We start from the raw sequence: 11,328 nt of genomic DNA, 5'->3' as shown, positions 1-11,328 counted from the left end.
ATTCGTGTCAGTTTAAAGATTATGTGAGTTATGTAGAACTGGATCCACCGGTTATGGCCGATGACCTTATAGGAGGAGACCAATATAGGGACCACTCCATGGAGGAATCCTGGAGAAGTCGTTGATGGTTGTCTGGACGTCGTAATTTCATAAATTGCGCTTCCGGTGTACTGTGTCAGTTTGTTCAGTAGTGGAGGTTTTTTATGAGGTTTTGTTTGATGTGCTAAAATGAATCACACCAGTAGACTTTGTTTTTATCACTGTGTTTACTTATAGTACAAGCCCTTCCGGTGTACCAACTGTTAGATGAAGTTGAATAAATATTGTAATCTTATTTAATACTTTATGTGCAAACTACTTAAAAATTTAAGGGTATAACGGTTTTGTCATAACATATGTGTAGATACACATGTATTTTGTAGGCGAGAGTTTGTTGTGAATATTTGGGTAATCTTTAATTTGAATTTTTAAATGTTTAGTATTGTAATATTGGTTCACCTGTATGGTTGCCTAGCAATGTATAATCGGCATAATTGTGTATGGATGGAAATCATTATGTCAAATATTTTGAGGACGAAGTGTGTTATTGTAGGGAATTGTACCGTAGGGAAGACTGCCCTATCTCAAACATTTTTGTCAGATGGTAGACAATTTTCAAAGAATTATAACATGGTAAGATCTAAATTTATGAATCAAAGATTGTGCAGATGCACTTGAATTAATTGCATGTCGGCGCATCATGTTAATCAGAATATTCCAGTTCTAACAAAGAACTTCAGAGTGTTATTAAATCGGACCACTATTACATAAAATCGTACTGACCCAAATATAACTTGGTAATACAAATTCCAATTTCACTTGCTTGGGTTAGAACAAGTGGTAAGTTTTGGTTGAAATGTGTGCATTGGTTGTATCAGTGGTGATGCTAATATAATATTTGTTAATTATGAAGTTGGAATTAATATTTTGATATTATCTATGCCTGATTTGTTTGTTGGGTTACTGTATTTTGTTCAGCATTCCCTTTTTATTTTCTGTATATGTGACACAAAACAATGATAGAAATGTGTACTGAAGGATTTTCAGCTACTGTGGAACCTAGATGGAACAAAAACTTTGTCTGAAATTATATCTTGTTCAGTAACAGTGCAGTGTGCATTTTCACCATTAATTACTGAGTTGCTATCTTGATGATAGATATGGCACTCTGTTCAGTTTTGTATCCAGATGCACAGTAGTTACATCTGCTAAATGGAAACCTGTCTGAAATGAAAAATGGCTTTAGATCCTTTGGGATTCCATAATAAACTTGTTTTAAAAGTGTTGTTAATGTATAATTAAGAAATTCAAAATTAAGTACTTGTTCATAATCTACATAGTGTTACACATTTACATTAGTCACATATAAATGTGCAGACTTTACATTTAGACCCACTGCACACTACCAATGAAAGCTGCCTCTATTGGTGTTTCTGTTGGTTCTGTATTGTTTTCTGCCTAATATTCTCCTGAAGGAAATTGGTTTAAAATTAATCTTTTACAAGTAAATTCAATGAATATCTGTGTCCTTTTTTATTTTATGCTAGGTACTCACCACTTCAGTAGATGAAAAATTATTAACAACTTGAAATATGAAGTAAAATTCATTTTCAATGGATTTTTTAATTTTAAAAATTTTATATCACCAGGGCCCTCAGAAAAGAAATGAGAGTAAACAAATATTTTTTAAGGAAAATTAATATTATGGTACCTGAATACTGTAAAAAACAGTTTTGACAATTTTAACATCCTGAAAACTCCATTTCAGAGTTAAAATTGTGAAGGAACAATAAGTTTTATTTTTGTTGATCTTGTTCTGTGCAGCAGAACTGTCAGCCAACCCACATGCTGGCCACCATGCACATACTTCTCAGTAATGTTTTATCCAGCAGTAAATACCTCTATTAGATTTTATAATATGTTTAAATTTGTATGAAGTTTATTAATGGACAGTGATTATGGAACATGTAAATAACCATTTCCCATTATTTATAGACATTTGGAGTTGATTTGAAAGTGAAGACATTATCAATTCCAGATTCAAATGATACTGTGGAATTGTTCATTTATGATTCTTCAGGACAAGATGTTCATAACAATTGTCTTTCAAAATATGTAAGTACTAATAATGATAATTAAAAAAATATTTTCCTTGATTCTTTTAAGTAAATTATAAATTTAGTATATGTCATGGTACTGCAAGAGAATTCTGTGATATCTGATGTTAATTATGTGTTATCACCCAGCAAGACATCCCACCGAAGCAAAGGTCATTGACTCCAGACAACTTTGACACATCTGAGACTGTTTGCAAAAGTCATGAGTCAAATTCTGGCAACCATGTCAGAATTGTTATGTTATTTATACAGTATCTAATTTGTTGTTCTGACCTTTACAGTGGCATGAACCCAACATCTTAATGGCAGTATTTGATGTTACATCTGAGTTGTCACTTGATTCAGTAAGCCACTGGGTTGCTCTTGTACGCAGCACTATACCTCAAAAAGCTGCCTCCACAACTCCTGGTGTTCTCTTTGGAAATAAGACTGATCTAGTAGACAGAAGAGTTGTAAGTCCCAAAACAGGATCTACTATGGCAGAGAAACTTGGGCTTATGTATTTTGAAGGATCTGCTGTAAGTGTACACATATTATTTTTGTTTGTTTGTTTGTCATCAGTCTTTCGACTGGTGTGATGTGGTCCTCCATTTTCGCCTATCTTGCGCCAATCTCTTCATTTCCTCATATTTTTTGCAGCCCACATCCTCAAAAATCTGTGTCATATTCCAATCTTTGTCTCCCCCTACAATTCTTCCCTTCAACTGTTCCTTCCATTACCAAATTAACCAATCCTGGGTGCCTCAGAATGTGTCCCACCATCCTATCGCTTCTTCTCGTAAGATTTTTCCATAGACTTCTTCCTTTGCCTATCCTGTCTAAGACCAGCTCATTTTGTACTTTATCAGTCCACTTAATTTTCAACATCCTTCTGTAGCACCACATTTCTATCTTTCTTTCTGGCTTTCCCACTGACCATGTTTCACTTCTGTATAGCTCTGTGCTCCAAACATATACATAACTTCAGAAAAATCCTTCTTAATTCCAGGTCAATGTTTGACACTAGTAGACTTCTCTTTTGGAAGAAGGCTCTTTTTGCTTGTGCTAATCTACTTTTAATGTCTTCCTTGCTTCGTCCATCTTTTGTGATTTTGCTTAATAAATAACAGAATTAACTTCACTTCTTCTACTGTGTCCTTCCAAATTTTGATATTTAATGGATCATTATTCTCATTTCTGCTGCTGCTCCTAACTTTTGTCTTGTTTTTGTTTATCCTTATGCCAAATTGCTCACTGAGTAATCTAATCATACCATTCAATAATTTCTCTACATCTTCCTTCCTTTCAGCCAAAAGGGCAATATCATCAGCAAACCTTAACATTGCTATCCTTTCCCCTTGAACCTTTATTCCTATCCTGAACTTTCCTTTCACTTCCTTCATTGCTTCCTCAACATACAAGTTAAACAGCGAGGGCGATAGGCTGCATCCATGCCTTACTCCCTTTTTAATAAATGCCTGTCTTTCTTGATTCTCCAGTTTTATTATGGCCACCTGATGCTTATAAATACTGTAAATAACTCGTCTATCTTTATACTTCAGCCCTACCCTCCTCAAGATTTCAAACATCTTATTCCACTTTACGTTGTCAAAAGCCTTCTCCAAGTCTATAAATGCCACAATTGTATCTTTATTTTTCTTAATCCATCCTTCTATGATTAAACGTAAGGTCAGAATTGCTTCTCGAGTACCCATACTTTTTTCTAAAACCAAACTGATCCTCATATAGTGCCTCTTCAACTTTCCTTTCTATTCTTCTGTATGTTATTCTAGTTAATAATTTCAATGCATGCGATATCAAGCTAATTGTGCAGGAGTTTTCACATTTGTCTGCTCTCGCTTCTTGGGAAGTGCAAAGATAATGCCCTTTTGGAAGTCTGATGGTATTTCTCCGGACTCATAGATTTTGGGCACCAGATTGAATAACCTTCTAGTTCCTTCTTCCGCAATAGATTGCAATAATTCTGAAGGATATTATAAATGTATAAATATTTGGTTAGGAAACCCAAACCCTTCTGCATGATGAGGTGGGAAGTAGAACTAGTAAGGAAAAATTATTTACTTGATGAATATAAGAAATATTTAGAGAAGAGAAATAATTTAATGGGTAGTGCACTTGACACTTGGATAGTAAGGAAAGTATGTATCTTAATTTCATTTATGCTTTATACATTGATTGCAGTGAACGCATATCTGGTTATCCTAACTTATAGAAATAATATGACATTATTAAATAATGTAAGAAACAAACTATGTTTCATTTTCAGTGGAGTTGCAGTCAGGTATGCTGATCAAGAATTCAGTTACTAAAAGAACAATGTAACATTACAAAAGTATGATACATCTGGAAGGAATTGTTTATATATATAATGATGTACTTTAATAGCTGAACTTTAATACTTGTCCCAATTGTAATAATATAAACTTAACATGAAAAATCTTTTATTGAAATTAAAATAACTGTTCAGTTTAGTTTCATATTTTACTTCCAGTAATTTTTTCCTTCATACTTTAAAATGTCTAGTTTCTGACAAGAGTTTCATGATAGTTGGAGCACACTTTGTATTACTCATTTTTTTATTCATTGCTACCTGTGAAAGATGACTGATATTTTTAATATTTTTACAAAGATTAATATTTAAAAATTTACATTATTCTTTACCTGCCACCATTCATTTATTACAGAAAGAAAATCAAGGGATTGAAGAACCATTTTTCCTATTAGCACATGAATGGCACAAGTTGTACAGTGAGAAGAAAACTGCCTTTGATCTTATTGCATGAATGGATACACAACACTGTGAGGTATGGAGTAAGTTCAGTTTTACAACCTAATGAAATAGAGAACAAATAAAAAGGAACATCAGATTTCTTTCGTTTGTTGTAGGGAACAACAACAAACCAGATGTTCTGAGTTGTGACTGAAAATAAATACAATATGATGGTCTTCTTGCTTTCATGTTCCACAGTCAGATGACTGCATTCTACTTCTTGCTGCTGCTGCTACTACCTCGGTTGCGCTTGGTGCCTTCTCGAGTTCGGAGTTCACTTGGTGAAACATCAGGTCCAGGGTGTCCACTAGATCCCACCTTACAGTTGGAGCTCCCATTCAGGAAATTAACATTATCATACTACATTATTGCACAAAAGAAAATATGTAGTCTTTGCTTTGCTTTTGTTCAGAATAAACTTTACAGTATTCTGAAACATATACTTTTACTTTCAACTTTGCTTTTATATCCTCAAATAAATCTCCTAACCTGTGATAATTTTCTGAGTTAAAGTTGTTATTCAACACTGTTATTGATGAATTTAATACTAGTATAGTGCTGCAGTTGTAAACTGTAAACTTAATTATGTTGCAGCAACCATTGAGAAGCTAACTGTCACTCAGCTGCCTATTGTGGAATCAGAAGGTTCATTACTGTGTTCACAAAAATCAATCACTGGAGCAGACAGACATCCTCCAATCCAATTTCTTTAAGATTAATGTTAGTAGTGTTACCTTATTTATGCCCAGTCTCCTTTCAGGTTCTCCAGTTAATACTTTGTATCCATTTCTCATCCTTCAAGTGTGTGCTACATGCCCTGTATATCTCATACCCCATTTTTGGTTCAACTAATATAATTAATGAACAGTAAAAAATATGAAGCTCCTCATTTACCAGTTTCTTCTTTCTTTATTTTCTGTAAGGGCCATATATTTTGTTGTCCACTCAATCAAATTTAAAATGATGCAGATTAACCATGGACTGAAGAATTTAAAAATTCCAGAAATGTCTGGAGAACAATTTATTTCACACTCACCAAAGTGTTATGCTGCAGGTTGCGTGCAAGTATGCTGTAGAGGCCTGATGGGAAGTCAGAAGGCTTGTATTCTTCCATCAATGGTAGATGGTCTAAACAGTTTGATACTGTGTTCATCATTTTGTGTATCATCCTATCATCAGACAAGCAAGGCAATCCAACCTCTCGTGTTGGTAGCATCAGTTCTGCTGAAACTGCTGCTTTCAGTAGTAGCTCACTGCCATCTGAAGTCACAGATATGTACCATTGTTTTAAATTTTAAATTTCTGTGGCACGTACTGTATATGTGTTGTTATTTTTTTCATTTATTATTATCTCAAATATCATACACTAATTCTTTGGTAGCAGAACTCATAGGTTCAACATCAGTAACAACAGAGGACATGAATTCAACAACATTATTCATATAAACTGCATCTCTTTCACTCCACCTGATTCTAAAATGAAGTGTCCTGACAGTTCATTGATGCTGTGGAAATGTTGCTTTATTCTTGTTAGTAGGTACTGGTCCCGTTCACAGAGTTTCTTGCAGAGTGCCATGAAGAACTGCAACAATTATTCATACCTCATTTCAGAGACAGTAATAAGTACAAAGACTTACATCTGACCATCTGTTGCCAACATATGAACTGCTGAAGTGGTCAGAAACTGAAATGCTGTGTAATATCAAGTCCTTAAATTTTTTGTAGTGATAGATTTATGCCTGTAAGAACTGTTTGACAAAACGTTTCTTGTGTTTCGGGAAAAGGTGAAAAATAAATTGTTCTCTTCAACATTTCTACAATTTTGAAGATGAAGCTCACATATATTGTTTAGCACTGTGAGAGGCCAACTGTAACAAATCTTACAAATTCAAACATTATCTCATGTTTTATGGAACAGGCTTAAGATATTCATTTGTCATACTTATGATTTAGAAGATAAAGCCCTTGCTTATATTCTTAGCATCTTGCCCCTGATACTGGAAATTGAACAGTGTTTATTCTGCTTGGAACATTCTCTTCAAATTTAAAAGTGTCCAAAAAATACCTCAGGATTCATATCCATGCCACTTTTCTGAGCATTGACTAATGGTCCCATATTATACTGACTTACATATCTTAATCCTAGTTCAGAGTGCCTTATAAAAGTATAATAGGCTGTTGTAACTTATATATATATATTAAATTATAAAGTTATTATTTCCTGTATGCTAAATTGCAAGATTATAAGCCATTCCTATACATTCTTTAGGATTCTTTTCTTATTTCATATCATAAATTGATCAGTTGTTTTGACATTTCATGTTCTGTTCAGTTTTGTTATATACAATTTATCATCTGAGCCATGTAGAAAATACACCTTCAAAGGTAGTTTAAATTCATTAAATAATGATAATTACCTGCTGATTGGCTAGCAGTTCCTCCCACTCCAAATGCCAACATTGGGTTGGACAGAGACGTGCTGGTTGACCAAAGAGATGTGACTGACAGATGCTGGATGATGTTAGACATGCAATCACCTCCAGTTCATATACTGGCATGTCATTTGCTGCCATTGAAAATTGTACTCTTTGTGTTAACTTCATCTCAAATTTTTATTAATCATATTTCTAATATTTATTGTTGTGGGGTTTTGTATTATAATGAAATATATGTTGATGATTACTTACATATATAGATAAATTGCTTGATAAGTTTAAAGTCAGACTGACTAAAATTTAGTTTGTTTGTCATCTCATTAGATGCATCAGAACTTAAACTTAAAAATTAAACTTTAACTATTAATCTTGGTGAACTAGTGGTTAATGTGCTTGCCACTGGACCCAAGGTTTGTGGGTTCAAACCTGGCTGAGGTCAATGGATTTCTAAAGCTGATAAAATCTGTAGCACAACTTCCTTCAGACGGGAAGTAAGGCCATCCATGTCTTAGATTTATGGCATGTAAAGGAACCCTGCAAGCATGAAAGAGATGCTTGCCGGCAAAATTCAGCGGCCATGTTTCTTATCCATGTCTCTCCTGATTCTCTACTAGATGGCTCCAGCAGACAAATCAGGAATGAGTAGAAATTGTAAAGATGCAGTGGGATTGTCACTCACTACTCAAAAATGCACTCTTCAAGACTAATAAGGACAAGTTGCCTTGAGCAACTGTCCCAGAATGAGTCAAAGGCCCAGTCCGTATAGTAGTTGATGAAGATGATGACTATTAATCTTTATATCCAGACATAATTATTATACTGCCCACTCCATACACACTCCTAGAATTTATGAGGAGATAAAAATAATATGTAATGTAGAAATATAGGTACCTGTAATTTTTTTCTACTTGTAAAAGTGCATCCAGTTTTGTGGATACTGCCTGTTCCTTATGCTGATGTGTGCATAAAGAGATTTATTTCAAAAGGTTGCCTACTTTTATAGTGTTTATACAAACAAAATTATAATCATAGCACAGTATTTGTATTATGTATGATAATATTTTCTATACATAGATTCTTTCATTCACAAACATTAAATTATGTGCACACACAGGCAAATATCTAGCTAAGTAACATACCAGCAGATTTTGTTAGTCCACTTCCTCCCAATTGGATGCTACAGAAGTCCATCTGAAGCTGATAGCGATGACCAAATGGCAGGGAAAAGGGATTTATGAGACATTCACCAATGTCACATTTGAGCGATGAAGATATTGAACCTGGAAGGTTAAGTGAAGTAGGGAAGGATATGCGCAGATGTTCATGGTCAATGTCACAATCCAGCAACCAAGTTTTGAATAAGCTCTCTAGTTCTTCCTCAGTTCCAGCAACTTGAATTAATACTACAAACTCTACACCTCTTAAGAAGTCTGTGTTGATCTTCTGTAATGGTTCTTCCTTATTGCTTGCAGTAGCCAGGTTACCCAACAGATTCTGTAACTGTACCACCTGTAATGGAATAGTCTGTAAATGTCTGTTTACATGGTACAGAATGGGTGCAATTAACATGTTGTAATAATGATATAAATAAAATAAATTTATATGTTGACATGAAGTTAATTGTAAATAAATAAAGAAGATTGTTGAAGGAAAAGAGTTTACTAATTTCAGAGATTTCTTGATAAGATTTTAGCTGAGAGACTTTCTAAAAGATACGTTCTGTAACATGCCTATGTAAAAATATTACATACACCTTTAAATCATTTTACTTTCTGTGTAAAAGCAAGATGATTCTCTTTCATTTATGAAAACCATATTACTTTCTTTAATTGTTGAGGCATGTTTCTTAAGAACTCAAATTTGGATACTCATGAATATGTTTTATAAGAAATAAAGTTGTTCAGAAATATTTTTTGGTTTTCCTAACATAATGTAAAATATAAAACCAAATAAAGAGCCCCAACCTTTGCCACACCAATTATAGACTACATTTTAGTATGCAAATACAAAGAGAGACATTAATCTTTACTACATTCTACTGCATAGTTCTATGTAATTGTATGTGATATAAAACCATTTAGTTGTACAGACACTGCCTATAGTCTATTATTGTTATATAAAAGTAAAGTAAAGTAAAGTAAAGCTGTCCCACTATACGCCATGTAGACATTTGGGGGGGGGGGGGGAGGGGGGGGGGAAGCATACTTCCTACTCATTCTTGACCTCAACACTAGATGAGGGTGTGTGGTGGCCCCAGAACTGGTCTGGGCGCAGAGGCTACAAGAAAAATTCTTTGCTCGCCACTGGGGATTGAACCCCAGTCATCCAGTCCACAGCCAGTCACTATACTGACTGAGCTAAGGTGGCTGTCATTGTTATATTAATTCCTTTATTGTCATTTTCAGTATGTACTGAAGGTACTAGATATTCCTACTTCTGAGCATTTATTGTCTTTTCATGACCCATAAACACAACATGCACTTGCATATTTATCAGAATTACCTGTATCTTCCTAAGCTTTGCAATATTCAGAGTCTTCACAGCCTCTTCCAGACACTGTTGAACATAAGAACCATTCTTTGCAGTCACCATTGTTATCTGAAGTTGTGGAGGAAAGAGCCATTTTTTGTTTCCAGACTAACAATAGAAAAAGCAAATATTAAAGTTTTCTATTATATTGCTGCACACTTTCCTTATGTTCTGCAGAACTCATCACACCCTGGGATCCAGATGTAGTAGTATGTTGGTTGTTTACCAACTAAGTAGATACCATATTATATTCAGCTTTTAATAATCAAATAACTGCTTTTCACATTCATGAAATGTAAATTTTATGTTCAAACATTAGCACATAAGTATGTGCATAATTTAAGATGCTGAATAGTGGGCTTTGCAGTTAACACTTTTGAACTTTCTAATTATGCAATAAAAGCGTTAATTAGTTGCTTCTTATTGACCCATGGAATGCAATGTTGAGAGGTTTATGTTTCATGTGGGTCATCTGTAGTCTTTTTACTGATTTATCTTTATTGTCTTACTGTTGTGTATCTAAGGTATGTATACAAAGTTAAATCTCCACATACATGACTACAGAATGATTGATTTTGCAAAGAATGTTTAATCTTAACAACAAATTCTCCATTTCTTAGTTTATTCAAAGTTGGCATTCAGAAAACAAAACTTTTGGTGTATGAAATTAGGTTCTATTGCATGAGACATTGCAATCGAACAAGAAATTCAGCTAAATATAGTGGTTCATGACATTACCATAGTTTCAGATTTGGACTTGAAATCCTCCAGTAAAGAATTTACTGCCAGGTACACATAATCCTTAAACTCTTCAAAAGGAATTTTTTCACTCATTTTGGCCTGCAAGAAATAGCAGTATGTACTGAAATTGTAGTTACATTTATCATTAAAATAATAATAAAATACTTAAAAATTATAAAATAATATAAAAGTTATTTCACCTGATTTGAGAGAGAATTAAAAGCAGCTACAATTTTAGAAAAGTTTCCTCGGATTGCCTCTAGGCTGCACACATTTTCAAAATTTCGATTAATCATTGCTAATCCAAAAGCAGGAATACGACTCCCTCCTCGAATTGAACAAGCCAGTATTAAAACATTTTGTACAGCCTGCAAGAACAAATCTGATAAAAAAACATTCAATATGTTTCCTTAGAATTTTGTTAATGAATTACATTTGTAAGAAATACCGTTGCAGTACTGCGTATTTGGGTTAAAGTCATTGGATGTCCAACATCAAAGAGCAAATAATGAGCTGGTTGGCGGCTGAATGCTGCCCTAGTAACTGGCTTGTAACGACTCATAATCATTAACTTCTGTTTTGGTTAAAAACGTAATAAATTGATAAAAACTATGGGCTTGATTCCTAGTTAGTCGTCCAAACCATTCAAACTTTCCTCTTTTGAATTACGACAGTCACGTGTTATATTGTAGTGATG

The 11,328-nt window shown here is 34.0% G+C and overlaps 2 protein-coding genes across 2 annotated transcripts; one reads left to right on the top strand and one right to left on the bottom strand.

Moving 5' to 3' along the window:
- The first annotated feature begins 317 nt into the window (after positions 1 to 317).
- Positions 318 to 5,366, top strand: LOC110837626 (intraflagellar transport protein 27 homolog). The gene is made up of 5 exons (XM_022079951.2): positions 318 to 672; positions 2,035 to 2,154; positions 2,438 to 2,674; positions 4,841 to 4,960; positions 5,125 to 5,366. The coding sequence occupies exons 1-4, from the start codon at positions 472 to 474 to the stop codon at positions 4,937 to 4,939; spliced, it is 657 nt and encodes a 218-aa protein (XP_021935643.1). The 5' UTR covers positions 318 to 471; the 3' UTR covers positions 4,940 to 4,960; positions 5,125 to 5,366.
- Positions 4,531 to 11,297, bottom strand: LOC110837614 (meiosis 1 arrest protein-like). The gene is made up of 8 exons (XM_022079920.2): positions 11,080 to 11,297; positions 10,832 to 10,999; positions 10,629 to 10,730; positions 9,864 to 9,998; positions 8,501 to 8,870; positions 7,344 to 7,492; positions 6,394 to 6,508; positions 4,531 to 6,186 (listed from the first exon to the last, which is right to left on the bottom strand). The coding sequence occupies exons 1-8, from the start codon at positions 11,197 to 11,199 to the stop codon at positions 5,948 to 5,950; spliced, it is 1,398 nt and encodes a 465-aa protein (XP_021935612.2). The 5' UTR covers positions 11,200 to 11,297; the 3' UTR covers positions 4,531 to 5,947.
- Between the last annotated feature and the right edge of the window lie 31 nt (positions 11,298 to 11,328).

Source organism: Zootermopsis nevadensis, unplaced genomic scaffold, assembly GCF_977971745.1.
Source record: "Zootermopsis nevadensis isolate Lab colony 2312 unplaced genomic scaffold, Znev_1.0 Znev_ptg000003l, whole genome shotgun sequence".
NCBI classification, from domain to species: domain Eukaryota; kingdom Metazoa; phylum Arthropoda; class Insecta; order Blattodea; family Termopsidae; genus Zootermopsis; species Zootermopsis nevadensis.
The sequence above is the reverse complement of the archived record's forward strand: the minus strand, read 5'-3'. Positions and strand labels throughout refer to the sequence as shown.

What these genes read in the sequence shown, in the direction of transcription:
- LOC110837626 (XM_022079951.2), top strand. Translation starts at nt 472, where the DNA reads ATGTTTAGTATTGTAATATTGGTTCACCTGTATGGTTGCCTAGCAATG. An exon ending in TTTCAAAGAATTATAACATG is followed by an intron (nt 673 to 2,034) that starts GTAAGATCTAAA and finishes CATTATTTATAG; the next exon opens with ACATTTGGAGTTGATTTGAA. An exon ending in TGTATTTTGAAGGATCTGCT is followed by an intron (nt 2,675 to 4,840) that starts GTAAGTGTACAC and finishes CATTTATTACAG; the next exon opens with AAAGAAAATCAAGGGATTGA.
- LOC110837614 (XM_022079920.2), bottom strand. Translation starts at nt 11,199, where the DNA reads ATGATTATGAGTCGTTACAAGCCAGTTACTAGGGCAGCATTCAGCCGC. An exon ending in AAATACGCAGTACTGCAACG is followed by an intron (nt 11,000 to 11,079) that starts GTATTTCTTACA and finishes TTGTTCTTGCAG; the next exon opens with GCTGTACAAAATGTTTTAAT. An exon ending in ACACTTCATTTTAGAATCAG is followed by an intron (nt 6,187 to 6,393) that starts GTGGAGTGAAAG and finishes CTGTGACTTCAG; the next exon opens with ATGGCAGTGAGCTACTACTG.